Source organism: Ctenopharyngodon idella, chromosome 9 (assembly GCF_019924925.1).
Source record: "Ctenopharyngodon idella isolate HZGC_01 chromosome 9, HZGC01, whole genome shotgun sequence".
Classification (NCBI taxonomy): domain Eukaryota; kingdom Metazoa; phylum Chordata; class Actinopteri; order Cypriniformes; family Xenocyprididae; genus Ctenopharyngodon; species Ctenopharyngodon idella.
This window is the reverse complement of record NC_067228.1, coordinates 4,841,058-4,858,235: the sequence shown is the minus strand read 5'-3', so window position 1 is coordinate 4,858,235 and position 17,178 is coordinate 4,841,058. Positions and strand designations below refer to the sequence as shown.

General features: G+C 33.5%; 1 protein-coding gene across 1 annotated transcript; it reads right to left on the bottom strand.

Annotated features, from left to right (window-relative positions):
• Positions 1–538: 538 nt before the first annotated feature.
• On the bottom strand, positions 539–16,900 carry arpc2 (actin related protein 2/3 complex, subunit 2). Its single transcript, XM_051905379.1, has 10 exons — positions 16,661–16,900; positions 14,533–14,567; positions 14,225–14,337; positions 10,500–10,545; positions 10,227–10,413; positions 9,187–9,280; positions 7,515–7,641; positions 5,221–5,321; positions 4,130–4,230; positions 539–897 (listed from the first exon to the last, which is right to left on the bottom strand). Exons 1-10 carry the CDS (start codon positions 16,732–16,734, stop codon positions 876–878), a joined length of 900 nt encoding a protein of 299 aa, XP_051761339.1. The 5' UTR covers positions 16,735–16,900; the 3' UTR covers positions 539–875.
• Positions 16,901–17,178: the final 278 nt, after the last annotated feature.

The following is a 17,178-nucleotide window of genomic DNA, read 5'->3' as shown; positions in this document are numbered from 1 at the left end:
TGTATTCAGTGAGGCAGATTAAGTTGATCAAAAGTGACAGTGAAGACATTTATGTTATAAAATATTTTGGTAACACTTAAAGCCTGTATAATGCATTATAAATGTACATTATGAATACCTTTTTAATGCATTATAAATAAAAGCTTTAAATAAAGTGTTACCATGATCTCCATTTCTGTTCTTTTGATCTCCTGGAAAATGTTCTACAAAAATGTAAAGCAGCACAATGGTTTTCAACATTAATAATGATAAGAAAGGTTCCCTGAACAGCAAATCAGCCTATTAGAATGATTTCTGAATGATCATGTGACACTGAAGATGAGTAATGATACTGAAAAACATCACAGGAATAAATTACATTTTTAAATATATTCAAATAGAAAACATTTATTTTGAAGTGTAATTATATATAACAATATTACTATTTTTACTCTTTTTTAGCATAGAAATTTTCAAAAACATAAAAAAAAAAAAAAAAAAAAATCTTACAGACCCCAAACTAAATGATTTTACCCCAAGGAACAGACAAAAAAAAATCTCTTGTATAGAAGACTGGTTTATTCATGACCATTTCATGATGTCCATTATTGATGCATTTGGCGAAACGAAGGCAAAAGGAAAAGAGGAAAGGGAAAATACTGCATGACTATGTCAATAAAACACTGTCAGACAACAGAGCTACACAGTGAAACATAAGAGTGTATCAAAAAATCTGTTTATCCAACATACAAATAACATTTATCCTATAAATGCAAAGCGAGGAATTTATTTGTCTCCCTGTTGAGGTGCAAATTCCATGTGGAGGATCGACATCACTGGCCAGAGGTGTATAATGGAGTCCATGGATGCTGGTCTCGTGATTGCACATCATGTCCTTAACGTGAGAAGGTCTTGCCCCTGGAAAGATCATGAGAGGGTTAGATTCATATTCCCAGGTCAAAACAGTGGAATAAATGTGATAAAATATAGATGTAAATCATAATTTTATACTCTATATTGGAAAAATTTACAGACGCATGATACCATGAAAATGTGCATACACATTTAACAAAAATAGTCAATCTAATAGTAAAAATAAGAGTTACACTTTATTTCGATAGTCCACTGTAGATATTCTACTAACTACAACTTTGCAACTACATGTCAACTATTAGTAGACTGCTTAATATCTACTACCACTTTATTTTGATGCTCCCCCGACAGACATTCTACTAACTACAAGTAACTGTGCAACTACGTCAACTAACTCTCATTATAGTATTATTAAACTATCTGCTATTTTGATGCTCCCCAACAGACATTCTAACTACAAGAAACTTTGCAACTACATGTCAACTAACTCTCATTATAGTATTATTAAACTGTCAACTTAATATCTGCTAACACTTTATTTTGTTGCTCCCCCAACAGATTCTACTAACTACAAGTAACTTTGCAACTACATATCAACTAACTCTCATTATAGTATTATTAAACTATCTGCTATTTTGATGCTCCCCAAAAGACATTCTACTAACTACAAGTAACTTTGCAACATGTCAAATAACTCTCATTATAGTATTATTAAACTGTCAACATTATATCTGCTAACAATTTATTTTGATGCTCCTCCAACAGACATTATACTAATTACAAGAAACTTTGAAACTACATGTCAACTAACTCTCATTATAGTATTATTAAACTGTCAACTTAATATCTGCTAACACTTTATTTTGATGCTCCCTCAACAGATTCTACTAACTACAAGTAACTTCGCAACTACATATCAACTAACTCTCATTATAGTATTATTAAACTATCTGCTATTTTGATGCTCCCCAACAGACATTCTACTAACTACAAGAAACTTTGCAACTACATGTGAAATAACTCTCATTATAGTAATTATTAAACTGTCAACTTAATATCTGCTAACACTTTATTTTGATGCTCCCTCAACAGATTCTACTAACTACAAGTAACTTCGCAACTACATATCAACTAACTCTCATTATAGTATTATTAAACTATCTGCTATTTTGATGCTCCCCAACAGACATTCTACTAACTACAAGAAACTTTGCAACTACATGTGAAATAACTCTCATTATAGTATTATTAAACTGTCAACTTAATATCTGCTAACACTTTATTTTGATGCTCCCCAACAGACATTCTACTGACTATAAGCAACTTTGCAGGTACATGTCACAAGTATGTCACTAGATTTTGCAATAAGATTCAATTTGTTAACATTAGTTCATTGAATTAATAATAAACATTATGAAGAAATAAATATTAACCTAATTAATAAATGCTGTGATAAATGCTCATTGTTAGTTCAAAATACTTAATACATTAACTGTCAACAAAATAAACTGTATTTAAAAGTGTTTCCAAGAAATCTTTAAAGTCTGATGACAAAGGGAAGCACTTAACATTCCAGCCATTGTGAATTCTTTGACTAAGGAGGTTGTTTTTACTGTGTAAATATTAACAGTCTGATTGAGGAAAACATCTAGTTTCTGAATTTGTGGGGACTAAAATAAAACAAACGATTTTCCGATTAAATGCAAATGTGTCAAAATGAGGGTTGAGGGTTGAGGGTTGAATGTGTAAAATTCAAAATTAAAACACTTCTACCGGCTGGAAAAAAAGGTATCAAACAAGTACTAACTGTTCAGATGATTATTTTTGTTTGCTTTCAACTTTATGAACTATAGAGCCCCTAATGTGACATGCAGGAAAAAAAATTGTGTATATTGTGGCAACGAATTGAGAATTTGTTCTCACGACCAAATAATACGTTAGCACATTTTACTAATTCGTTCCCACGTTTTAAGTAAATCGTTCGCAAAATATAATCATTTGTTCCTTCGTTTTACTAAATAGTCTGGCCTACATTGTAATAATTCGTACTCTTGTTTTAGTTAAATCAAAACGAAGGAACAAATTAGTACAACATGGCCACGATTTAGTAAAAAGAGGGAACAAATAAGTCGTGGGGACGAATTCTTAATTTATAGCCATGATTTAACTAAATTGAGGGAACAAATTAGTAAATCGTTGCCACAACTTACAAAAACAAGACGATGAAATCTAATTTGTGGCCACAATATAAATTATATATATATATATATATTTATTTTTTTTTAGTTTTTTTTTTGTCCACGTAATGTTCGTAGCTCTGTAGTGACCTAATTTTTTAAGTCACAAAAAAAGCTTTTTTCCATTACATTTCTAAAGATTCAATAATTTCTAAAAGATTTGGTTCAAAGCCATGAACCAAACCAACCAGCTCAGATGAATCACAACATTTGAACTATTTGTCCCATGAAGCATCGCAAAATTACATAATTGAATGATTTATACAATATTAATACAATAAAAGTACAAAATACAATTAGAGGTTTATGGCAAAACATTCAATTATATAAGCAGTTTGAGACAGAGGTTTCATTCGCATTGATTCATGGGAGTAAGTGGTTGCTGCTGAGCTCTTTTGCCACAATTTTTGTTTCGATGGTAACAGAAACTTCTCTAATTGGTGGATCTTTTTTCATGAAAATCTGTAGTGTTGATCTCACAAGGAATTCAGCAATCAAACAGTTTTTTTTTTTTTTAGTTAAAAATCACACCTATTAAAAGCAAATATAATCATCAAAGTTCATGGTCAGTCTGTTTTGAAAGATTTTTATGCTACTGATAATCAATTTCTCTTGGGTTCTGTCCTACCAACGTCACAGAAGACAAGAAATGACATTTGATTACAGAGAAAAAGAATTTGCAACATTCGGCCAAGTTTCAGTTTAAACAAGCTCAAACAACAACCATGTTTAAAAAGTACACGCTAATCTGCTTTGATAAGATCAACCTCTAAGAGACAGCGGATGGTGCAACACCTCGGCGTAATTAATAAAGACGAAGAGTCAAAGCCAGTTTTAAACACACATTATCACAAATTAATCTTTTGCAAGTATATGCCTCTGGTATTGAACAAAACCCAGAGATATGCACCAACATCAGCACAAAATCAACCACCACCTGCTGGGAAAAAAGCCCATGGGAAAGATTTCTTTTTTAAAGACTTTGATCTGCGGTTTCATATAAAGTGTGAAATGCCAAAGGTTGTGAAAACAGCACTTACGAAATGGTTTTCATCTCTTTCTTCTCAGCATCTGGGCGAGCTCGGTTGAGTACCTTGAGGAAGTCCGAGGTCTTGGACCTCATACGAGTGTGGATGTAGGCCTAATGTGGGAGAAAACAGAGTGAGTAAATGTAATTAGTTACTGTACATAAGTATCTTTTTGGCTACTTTGTAGCTGAGTATCAAAGATATTAGCAACTTTTATTCTCTACTTGACTACATTTTTGATTAAGTATCTGTTTACTCCAATACATTTGTTGTAAGTAATGCAGTTACTCATTACATTTTGCATGGCACCTAACTTGTTCTGCAGCAGCAGCTTCTGCTACAAAAGAAGTGATATCGCTATCTACAGGGCATTGAAGGTAACGCATTTTGTGCGTTTTGCCCTTACCCACCCAAACTTGTCAACAAAGCTACTTTATGTGAATTTGAGTGCGTTAGCGGGTAGTTGTGAATCACAGGTGTTTATCTGTTATATTGAAGAGACCTTTTTGAAGGATATTGGTTTACTTCTGCCCTTTTTGAGCAGTTGAGCTTAACTAAGACTTGAGAGTTTGTAGACATTTAAGAGGCTGTTGCGTCAACCTTGATTTATTGCAATTTTGAGGTGTTCAGTTTTATTTTGATTTTAGAAAATAAACATGTGACAACAAATCAACAGTTTCTTGTTTTTTACTGGCATGTCTCTTAGGTGTTGAGGACTAGTGCTTTCTTGAATCTACATTCAGTATGAGTAAACTTAAGTACTGTTAAAATCAGATACTTTAAGACTTTTACTCAAGTCATATTGGAATTGTAACTTGTAATGGAGTCATTTTCACTGTAAGGTATCAAGTATGTTATTCAGGTACTCTTTACACTTCTGCCAATTATACATTAACTTCATAGCATTTTTCTTCCTGCTGTCAAAACCACACAGCATATTTGTTTCATCTCACCAAACAAAGGGCCGAATGGTTGAATGGCAAGTATGCAAACTAAGAAGCCCATTACAAAGCTTTTTACAAACTCAAGGGCCTTCCTCGAGCCCTCATCAACACAAAGAGTCATTGTTGGGTCGACTGAGGCATTTCTGAGGAGGGTCTCACCTTGGAGCACTTTATGTGGTAGTGCAGATAGTCCCGGAAGGTGTGGATGAGGTTGATGGTGTTGTCTCTGGTGTTGGCATTGGTGTGTCGGGGGAACAGCACTGGTTGGAAATAATTTCAAATAATTTTAGGATTTATATTTGAACTTGAATATGACATTCAGTGTAAATGTGACAATGGGTAACATGTTAACATACACTGCCCGGCCAAAAAAAAAAGTCACTGTTTGGATTTAAATAGGCAAATACTTAAGAGTCTATGACTGGATCATTATTACAGTGATTATTTTTTTTTCTAGCATCTTATATGTTTGGCAACGGTTCTTTTAACCCTAAAAGATGGAGTGTGTAGCTTTTCATTTCTTAAGCAACCATGTAGGAAGACACATCGTGGCCATATTCCAGGATGACAATGTCAAGATTCATCAGGCTCAAATTGTGAAAGAATTGTTGGGAGGGAGCATGAAGAATCATTTTCACACATGAATTGCCACTGACCTTAACCTCACTGTAAGTTTTTGGGATGTGCTGGAGGAGACTTTACAGAGTGCTCACCTCTTGCATTGTCCATACAAGATCTTGACCAAAAAATGATGCACCTCTTGATGGAAATAAATGTTGTGATGTTATTTCCATCAAGAGGTGCATCATTTTTTGGTCAAGATCTTGTATGGACAATGCAAGAGGTGAGCACTCTGTAAAGTCTCCTCCAGCACATCCCAAAGACTTTCAATGAATTTAAGGTCTGGACTCAGAGGTGCCAATTCATGTGTGAAAATGATTCTTCATGCTCTCTGAACCATTCTTTCACAATTTTAACCCTGATGAATCTTGACATTGTCATCCTGGAATATGGCCATGATGTGTCTTCCTACATGGTTGTTTAAGAAATGAAAAGCTACACACTCCATCATTTAGGGTTAAAAGAACCGTTTCCAAACATATAACATGCTAGAAACATAATAATCACTGTAATAATGATCCATTTGTAGATTCTTAACTATTTGCCTATTAAAATCAAAACAACGACTTTGAACTATTGAGTGTATTATGAATGAAAATACAATTCATTTTTATTACTGCAAAAAAAAAAAAAAATCATTCTAAAAGTATTTAGATTTACACTTTGTTGGTTAATATTAGTTAATGCATTCGTGAACATGAACTAAAGATGTTAATTTCTACATTTACTAATACATTTTTAAAATCGAAGTTAGTTAATGCACGGCAAACTAACATGAATAAACAATGAACAATTGTATTTTTATAAACTAACATTAATAAAGGTTAATAAATGCTGTAATAATATATTGCTCATAGTTAGTTCATGTTAACTAATGCATTAACTAATGTAGTGTTACCATATTTAGGTATCCAATAGTGTCTTCTAAACATTTTGTATAAAACTATTTTAAATATAATATACAAATAATACATATTTATTATTTATAAAAATATATAGATAAATAAGTTTTTATTTATGTACTACTGCAAAAAAAAATAATTTTATGTCTTAAAACAAAATCATTAAAAAAAAGGTAAATTTACTTAAGCAACACTGCATAAGATATTCAGACTCGGTAGGAAAACAAGTAAATTTATCCTGTTTCAAGAACTGTTAGAAATTTCAACTTCATTTTTGCAGTGTAGTTGCAATTTAATGAGGGAAAATATATAAATCTATGAAACTTGAAACCAGAACTGATGTGTAATCCTACATCAATCTGAGTAACTAAAAGCATTTGTCACAGAATAAAATAATCTGTAACATGAGTTTTGCATAGGTTAACACTACAAGATTAGTATTTATCAGTTACTGCCTCAAGTAAAGTGAACAAATAAAACAGAACTAAGTATGCACTTAGTAAACACTGCATGTCTCCAAATACTTCCTGGTTGCATGAAAAACTGAAGTTTAGTAGCGCTGGCAAACGTTGGTGGGTTTGATAAAAGGGTGTGGTGCTTTTTTAATTCATTAAGAGGTTTGTGTAACCGCCATGAAGAGAGGCTGGGTGTTTGCTCTCTTGAACCAAATGCAAATACACAGCGCACCTGTCACAGGTAAGCAGCAGTGCTTTGTTCTGGTCTCGTATTAACATACAAGTCATCACCAAAGTAAACCTGACAAAGTCTATATTTAACTTTGTTCCAACTAGCAGATGTGGTTGATGATAGTGTTCAACCAATGTCTAAAATGAACACTCTCCAAGTGTCATTTGTGAGGAAAAATAACCATTCTTATTATTCTGAGACACTAAATTTATGTTTACGTGTATGTGACCTCATGGTACAAACCAAAAGTGATGTAGCCGATGTTGTCTCCCACTGTGGCGTCAGTGTCCTTCAGCTCCAGAGGAGGTTCTCTGTGACTGAACAGCACTTGAGGAGCCGTGTGACTGGCCCTCCTGCCCTCCTTAAACTCCTGAACACAGAGAGAAACAGTCATCGGTCTGTCCTGTCATCGTAGCGACTGTCAAACGTCACTGTGACAAACACAGCAGCTGTTCTGGTGGTGGTTTGCACTGCTGACATCATTATGTGTAGGTGATTACATTAGAAGTGTCTTTCATTTGTAAAGTATTTCATTCACTCACAAGTATTTCAACATAGACATTATTACATGGCCATTCATTATACATTTTCCATTTACAGTGGCTAAAAGTGATGTCCAGATGATTTTTATGACCCTAAAAAGTTTCATTAAACAATCAAATTATGAGGAAAATATTTTATATTTTTTAAATATTTGAAATTTGAGGGAGGAACAAAACACTAAACTTGGTTAAGGTGTTTATCTGACAAAATTGTTTGGCAAGAAAGGCAAACTACAGCTACATGTTTTATTTTATTATGCAAAAAAACTGCATAGCAAAACAAAAAGCACAAAAAAAGCATACATAATAACATAATCGGTTATTAACATTTCATTGGTTCTCTCTTTTTTGCCGGTGTTAATAACTGTTTTGTATGACAGAATGGCCAAAAATTATGTCTCGTCTCGTAATGGTAATGTATACACTGAAAAAAAAAATCATATTCTTAGTATTTAAGTCTTATTTTCTAGTTAAAATATCTAAAAATCCTTAAAACAAGATAAAACACGCTGCATAAAAATATTAAGACTTGTTTTTAACTAATAGATAATAATAACTTTGTAGGACTACACATTTGGATCATTGGTTAAAAAAAAAAATCTATTAAATTTGATTCTGTTGCATAGAACTGAATAAAGAATAATTGATATTTAATATTAATATATTTTCTGTCCAATTTTAGTCTGTTACTTTCAATAAAAGTGTGATTATTTTATTTTATTGGCTTTATTTTTTAAATTCAGTATCATTAAAATGACTGAATTTCATTAAAAAGTCTAATATTAATACAATTATACAAAAAAGAAAAAAGCTATTTTCTATATATATATATATGTGTGTGTGTGTGTGTGTGTGTGTGTTTTAGGGATATATATATATTATATATATAAATATATAAATACATATATGTATATATGTGTGTGTGTATATATATATATATTTTTGGACACTGCAGGACACTTAAAAAGTTCACTGCATTAGATATAAACTTTTTGTTTTGAATGAAATGATTGATTGCTTATTTCTTTGAAATAAATTTTTTGGGGGGGAAATGCATATGTTACAGCACTATACAATGACTTAATATGTTGAGAAATGCATACAGTACAGCTCTGAGGTCAGAGTGACAGCATTTTGTTCTGTAAATACAGAAATGGCAGCTCTGGTTGACATACAGTGGTTTAACCTTGTTATTTCAATGGGAAACCATGACACAAAATAGCTGGATTGCAAAACACAGAGAAGGCATGTGTTTTGACATTTTAAGCATACAGAAACGATTGTAGGGTTAGGCAATACAGAGATGGTCAAGATTGAACCTGAGAACTATTCCAGAGAAATGGGAAAAAAAAAAAAAAAAAAAAAGAGCGAACCTGCATGAACACTTTCCCGATGATGACATCGTCGTCATCCTTGAAGACTGTGCTGAACACAACAGTTACTCGGTCTTTCTTTGCCTCAATATACCTTAAAATAACAAACAAAAACAAACAAACAAAAACAAACCCAGATGAGATGTGACCAAGATTACAAACTGTGTGCAAAACATGTTTGAAAAAAGATACTAAGAATTTTTATTAAATAAAAAAAAAAATTATATACATATGTTGTACTCATAATAGCAAATAATCTAATCAGGCTTAAATCAAAATATACTCAAATTATTTTCAGAGAATATATCTTAAAAGGATAGTTCAGCCAAAAAAAAAAAAAAAAGGTCACCCTCATGTTGTTCCAAACCTGTATGATTTTCTTTCTTCTTTTGAACACAAAAGAAGATATTTTAAAGAATGTTGAACAGTTAACGGTAGCCATTGACTTCCATAGTAGGAAAAAAAAAAAAAAAGTACTATGGAAGTCAATGGCTACCGTTAACTGTTCAACATTCTTTAAAATATCTTCTTTTGTGTTCAACAGAAGAAAGAAAATCATACAGGTTTGGAACAACATGAGGGTGAGTAAATAATGAAAGAATTTTTAATTTTTGGGTGAACTATCAACTATCCTAATTAACCTGAATTAATTATTACCAAATTTTGGATTTATGCTTAAAAGATTTGCGTCACTCAAAATTTCTTCAGAAAATGTAGAAATCTAGTTATGATTCTTTATTTGGTTATTCGTGCTTCTTTCAAGCTGTGGAGATACTTATAATGTGAAAAAATATGAGAAAATGTATTTAAATATATATTGCTATTTATATAGTAACAATTTAAATTGTTCTGCATGAAACGTATTATATGCATTCAATGCATTCTACATTTCCCTTGCGGCCTAAAAATTGCACATTGATAATATGTTTTATCAATTAAATGCAAAATAAAATTTTGCACTTTTATTCAATTAATCAGACAAATAATCACTAGATTAGTTGTTAGTTGCAGCCCTATTGACGAAAGTTTAAGTAGCTTACATAGACTCGTCATCCCTGTAATGGACAACAGCCCTTTTCTCTCCCTCACGACCCTCCTCCTGGAACTTGAAGTACTTCTCGAAGACAGAAGCAAAGCAGTTTCTCTTGAGAATGCCAGCCTGGTGGATCATCTCCTCTTTGTTGGGTGGAAGTGCATCCAGGTCAAAGAGCAGCGAAATGTTGTATCCTTCAGAGAGGAACAGCAACAAACCATCAAACCAAAATTCTTACAGTAAGAATAACACAAATTAAAACAGCAGCCATTTGGCTTACCATCTTCTGGTGCCACAAGCAAATTTCCATAAACACGCTTCAGCAACTGAAACACAACAAACACAAATTTAAATTCAAAAATGTAAAAATTAAAATAAAATTCTCAAGTCAGTGACTATTTAAAAAAAAAAAAACACTGAATTATTCTATAAGAATTATAACATAACTTCAACAAAGTTGATTAAAACTTTATATAAATGAATGTACAAGTGAAAATGCATATCTTAGGCCCTACAGCTGGTTAATATTTTCCACTTTTTGGCTTATCTAGCTCATTAAAAAATACAAACATCAGGTCTTAAAATGTCGAATCTGCATGTGTAACAATTATAAAAGAATTAATAAGAAGCTGTTTTAATAGAATATAGCATGTCGCATTTCTATTCAAGCTTGTTTCTGCCACTGAATAAAAAATAAAAAAAGAATTGCAAGATAAAAAGTCACAATTACCGACTTTTTTTCTCAGAACTGCGATATAACCTCGCAATTGCGAGTTATAAAGTCAAAATTGTGAGATATAAACTCGCAATTCTGAGAAAAAAAGTCAGTCTTCATTTTCCCTCAAAATTGGACTTTATAACTCACAATTGCGAGTTTATATCTCACAATTCTGAGAAAAAAAGTCAGAACTGCGAGATATAAACTCACATTTGTGAGAAAAAGTCAGAAATGCAAGTTATCTTGCAATTCTGAGGAAAAAAGTCAGAATAATGATGTAAACTCATGGCGGAAACAAGCTTCCATATAAAAACCTATTTTATGTCAACTAACCACGCATAAAATGACAGGCACTGGCTTGTTTCATTCCTGCCATTTTTTACATGCTTTGAGTTCTCTGTATTTTGTCTTTTGTCCCCTTTTTAAGCCTTAGTGTCGGTATATAGTCAAGATTCAACAAATAAAAAAAAAAAAAACTTATTTGAATTTTGTCTCTGTGTGGATGACAAGAGCAGACAGGAAGCCGGGAGCCGTTTCTACTGGTTCCTCTATTTTGCATTGGTAATTCAATTGATTTACATTGGCAGTCCTGAATGGGGCTGGGACATACTTTGAATATTTATTTGCATTGGCAGGGAAAAGACCACCCATCAACCTCAACTCCGTGAACCCTAAAGACCTATGATAATCCCGCCCTAAAAACAATTTATTCATTTTCTCAATGCACTGATTCAAAATCCTGCAGAAGCAACTGCACTGATCTTGAAATATGCCTTCAAATAATGAATCAATTTAAAATTGAAAACAGCAGATCACTAAATGAACTGAACACTGGCCTAAAAAGGACAAGGAACCAATGTTTCTTTTTTTACAACATGTGACTTCCTCCATCCAAAGTGAGTCATAGACACTTCCTGTTTCATCGTGAAACCACAAGCCATTTAAAACCTTACATGGTGATTAAATGTGATCACCCTGGACTGAATGCAAAATCACAAGACAAGGAGAGTATTAAAAGAATGACACAAAAGACCCGAGTGAAAAAAAGCAACTCTTCTGCAACTTCACATTGCATAAGGCCTGTTTCACACCAGATGCGTGAGCAGCGCATATTTTTTCGCCGCCCTTGTTAACAGAGGCAGTGCCACGATCATTTTGGCGTGAGGCTGTTTTTACTGCACCGCTCACGCTGAATTAAAGCCACAGTGCATTGTTCTTGTTCAAAATACACCTGAGTTAGCACAAAAAATTACAAATTTCACCATAAAATCATATAAGTAAGGTGTTCCCTGTTTCACAAATCACCATATGACATTTAGCGCTGTGAAAAAATAAATAAAAATACATGAAAATACATCATTGCCATGAGTTTTTGCCTAAACTTTAAAGGCCTGTTTAATTGAATAAAACTAATGGTATATCTTAACTTTAAAGTCCCCCGTAGTCAATAATTTCATCCCTTAAAACTCATCTTTGATCACTAAAATGTCATATTTAAACCTTTTTTTCTTGTGAAAAAAATTTCTTCATGTCTTAAAATAGCTTGAACGTAACTCTACACCCTTGCTTCATTTAGTATACGTGGATCTATGAATATGCTAATTAGCCCCGCCTCCACTCACTCACGCAAGCTCAGAGATCCACTCGTTCAACTTACTGAGGTAAACGCTACACAATGCTATCGTATTTTATAACGTCGGACACATAACGACAATTAATATGATTAGCCTTTTGCTTGACTAGGTTACCAAACAGCTAATAATGTGTTGCTAATGTTACACAAACCATGTTCCCGTTCGCCATCTCAGAGTCAGACAGCTGCCTTCTAACAATCAGTATCCTTACAATCACCAGAATGTCAGTAATACATCGTAATATACACCATATACCCGCAATATTGCAAAATCTACACGATTTTTCATATCAACAGAAAAATTTCCTGGGATAACCTGGCTTCTCTTGAGACTCCCCTGCTTCAGATCGGTCATAGTTAATGATATGCTAAAGCCCGCCGGCACGTTGACGTGATTGGTTAAAAGGTAGTTTGTGACGTCACAAACACCAAACCACGTTTTTGAAACTGTCTTTAGATCACTGCAGTTTTAAAGAGAAAATACTCAGAAATGGTGTTGACTTATGAATTTGCATATGGTTTGTCTTAAAGCATATTAAAAACACCATATAGACATATAAGCAACATTAAAACTTGATTTTCCCCACAGGGGGACTTTAAGATTACTTTCATCATGTAAATATATACAGCATGTTATATGCAGATGTGTTTGGGACAGAAGGAGGGGAACACGGTCGATCGCAGCAGAGTATAGTGCCCATCATAAATCAAAGCATGATACAGACAGTGGTCGGAGGAGAACACTGAAAAACGTGACAGAATGGATGATACTTGTCTGTATTTGCAGTAAGCCGTGGTTCAGCTGCGACTCTGCGAGCGACAAACGCTGCAAGTGTGAAAAAGGCGTAATTGTCCACAGGAAACCTGAACTGTATTTTCGTAACAGGTGAGAATTTGAGTATATAATCTACGGACATAAAAAACAGCTGCAAACTTGCAACTAACTAGTCCTATTGCTCAGTATGCTACGATGATGTTCTTGTGAAAAACTGCATTGAACATAATGTGGCAACATAAAAAGCTAAAACTCACAAAAACATATCAAGGTCATATTTCACTCAAAATCAAAAGGAAAAAGTAATAAAAATACACTACCGTTCAAAAGTTTGGATTCAATGAGATTTTTATTAAGAAATTGATGCTTTTATTCAGCAAAGGCACATTAAATTGATCAAAAGGCATTTTTTAATGTTACAAAAGATTTCTATTTCAAATAAACGCTGTTCTTTTGAACTTTCTATTCATCAAAAATAAATAAATAAATAAATTCAACATTGATAATAATAAATGTTTCTTGAGCAGCAAATCATCATATTAGAATGATTTCTGAAGGATCATGTGACACTGAAGACTGAAAATTCAGCTTTGCCATCATAGCAATAGATTATATTTTAAAATATATTAAAAAAGAAATCAGTTCTTTTAAAAATTTTAATAACACTTCACAATATTACATTTTTTCAGTCAAATAAGTGCCCTAATGAGCATAAGACTCAAAAACATTTTTTTTTTTTTTTTTTAAATCATACAGACCCAAACTTTTGAACAGAAGTGTATATTTTAAATTAAAAAAAAAAGATAAAGCCAACTTTTAGGCTCATTGAAATTCAACCCAAACATGTTCTTGACAGGTTTGGTGATTTTCTGCTCGTACCTCATCGGCGCCGTGCTCCTGAAGCTCCTTGAAGAACTTGAGAGAGATGCTGACCATTACTTTAGTTTTGTCTCCATTTGGGTTGGAGATGTGGTAAAGCACACCATCGAAGTCTGAAGCAAAAATATAGTCAATGTCAATCATTTTGCTTTTATCAATGCAAAATAATACTGTTAATGTAACATTCTTTACAGTGGATGTGCAAACACAAAATAACACATTAAAATATGTCCATGATAGTAATAATACAGTTTGGACAATAGAAACACAGACTTCCATGACTGAGGTCATTCATATTTCAACCTTACCTGCAAATGTAACGTCTACCGCTTCAGGCTTGTTCCTGAACAACAACAAAAAGCATTTTGTGAGTCTGCTATATGGAAATAAATGACAATCTATAGGCTGTGTGGGCACAAAGATAGGAAAATCAAGGTACTGTCACTTTAAATACGGGACAATAATAAGAGGAAAATAAATCGCTATTATCAAGATATTCAGCCTCATTAAGGCTGAGCAGGAACATGAATGATTTAAAGGGTTAGTTCACCCAAAAATGAAAATAATGTCATTTATTACTCACCCTCATGCCGTTCCACACCCGTAAGACCTTCGTTCATCTTCAGAACACAAATTAAGATATTTTTGTTGAAATCCGATGCCTCAGTGAGGCCTGCATAGCCAGCAATGACATTTCCTCTCTCAAGATCCATTAATGTACTAAAAACATATTTAAATCAGTTCATGTGAGTACAGTGGTTCAATATTAATATTATAAAGCGACAAGAATATTTTTGGTGCGCCAAAAAAAAACAAAGAATGACTTATATAGTGATGGCCGATTTCAAAACACTGCTTCATGAGCGTTATGAATCTTTTGTGTCGAATCATGATTCGGATCGCGTGTCAAACCGCCAAACTGCTGAAATCACGTGACTTTGGTGCTCCGAACCGCTGATCCGATACACTGATTCATAACGCTCCGAAGCTTCATGAAGCAGTGTTTTGAAATCGGCCATCACTATATAAGTCATTATTTTGGCGCACCAAAAATATTCTCGTCGCTTTACAATATTAATATTGAACCACTGTACTCACATGAACTGATTTAAATATGTTTTTAATACATTAATGGATCTTGAGAGAGGAAATGTCATTGCTGGCTATGTAGGCCTCACTGAGCCATCGGATTTCAACAAAAATATCTTAATTTGCGTTCCGAAGATTAACGAAGGTCTTACGGGTGTGGAACGACATGAGGGTGAGTAATAAATTACATTATTTTCATTTTTGGGTGAACTAACCCTTTAATCTTTAAAAGAACAGTTCATCCCATTGATGGTATTTTCACATGAAACACAAAGAAACAAAACAAAAAGAAAAAGTAGGGGTTTTGCAAAAAGTGTCCCAATCACCCTGAATTCACCCTAAGGGATAATGGACAGTCATCCAGAATGACCAGGACTGCAAGCAGAAGTGGTTTATTATTATTATTATTATTACGCAATAATGACTGCACATTATCCACTTACTCGACAAATAAATAAATAAATAAATACATGGATGAAATATTCATTGCTGAAATAATTTTATTAGCATGTACAATGCTAAAATAAGTTATTTATACGGTATGGTGGTGATGAACAGCGATCATTATTCAGAAATATTTTACCTGAATGTCGTGATTGACCAATCAGAATTAAGTATCTCAGAAATGATGTAAACAATAACAGAATTTAAATGTTTTGACGAACTGTTCATTTAAAAGCAATAACGAGCCGTTTAATTAACTTTTATTTTAAGTAAAATAACAACTAAAAATAACTAAAAAAGCGCAAACAGATCAGAATTTTTTTGTATTTATATGCTTTAACGATACATGATGAGTCACAGCAGGCGCGTGGACGTTCCAGCACGACCGAAAGCACGCGCAAAATCACATACTGGAGAAAAATTCCCGAGGAATTTACAGTGCTACTTCATCCTGCATGGACGGGTCTGAAAGAAGCGCTGATCTTGCAGCGACATGCATTCGACTGATATACGCAGAAGCTATGAACAGGAAGTGTCTTCAGTCTTCACTGGGACTAAACATTTCAAGAAATCAGGTCACCCGAAAGCGACGTGTGTGCAATGGTCAGAATCACTCAAAACTTGTTTTAACAATCACTTGACACGTTGATGCCGCATTCACAAACTCACATAAATATAATGCTTTTCTATGTGACCTGAACTGCTGGACACACCCCATACAGGACACTTCATGGACAATCAACAAATTATCTCACATAACACAATCAATCATACACAAACGCATGTGTTATCATGTTATTTTATCCATGCAAAAGAAAATATGGCTCTTGTCAATGTATACATGCATTAAATGACCGATGTTTGATGTGAGTTCTGACTCAGACAGGAAGATCTTCCTCTTACCCGTTGCTCGCGCTGTCGAATTTGAGGCTGAGAGTCTCCTCTATGATCCGATTGTTGATTTCCAACAAAATCATGATGATTTAAATGAATGTTTAATGGCTATGTGGAATTAAAAATATAAGAGCAAATGTTGCTTTTCTACAATCCTACTACAATCGTTTTGGTTTTCCTGCTCCTAGACTTCCGGCCGCTTCCGCATTGACTCGAAAGACCCGCGGGCTGCCCGCGTCACTGCCTGTTCGTTTGTGCTAGTCATTTAAACAAAACACTAAAACTAAATAAGGAGTTTATAAACATTGCACTTACAAAGAGGGATACTTCTTTATTTATTCTTTCTGAAATATTTTAGATATATTATAGGATTTACATTTACTAGTTTATTGAAATCACCCTGTTTTGGTGCATTCCAGGTTTTGAGTGTGCATAGGTATTGATAGGCCTATTCATACAAATAGCCTACTTTAGCTATACTGTCCAGTTACTGAAAAACTACTGCTGTAATCGCATTCAAGAAAACT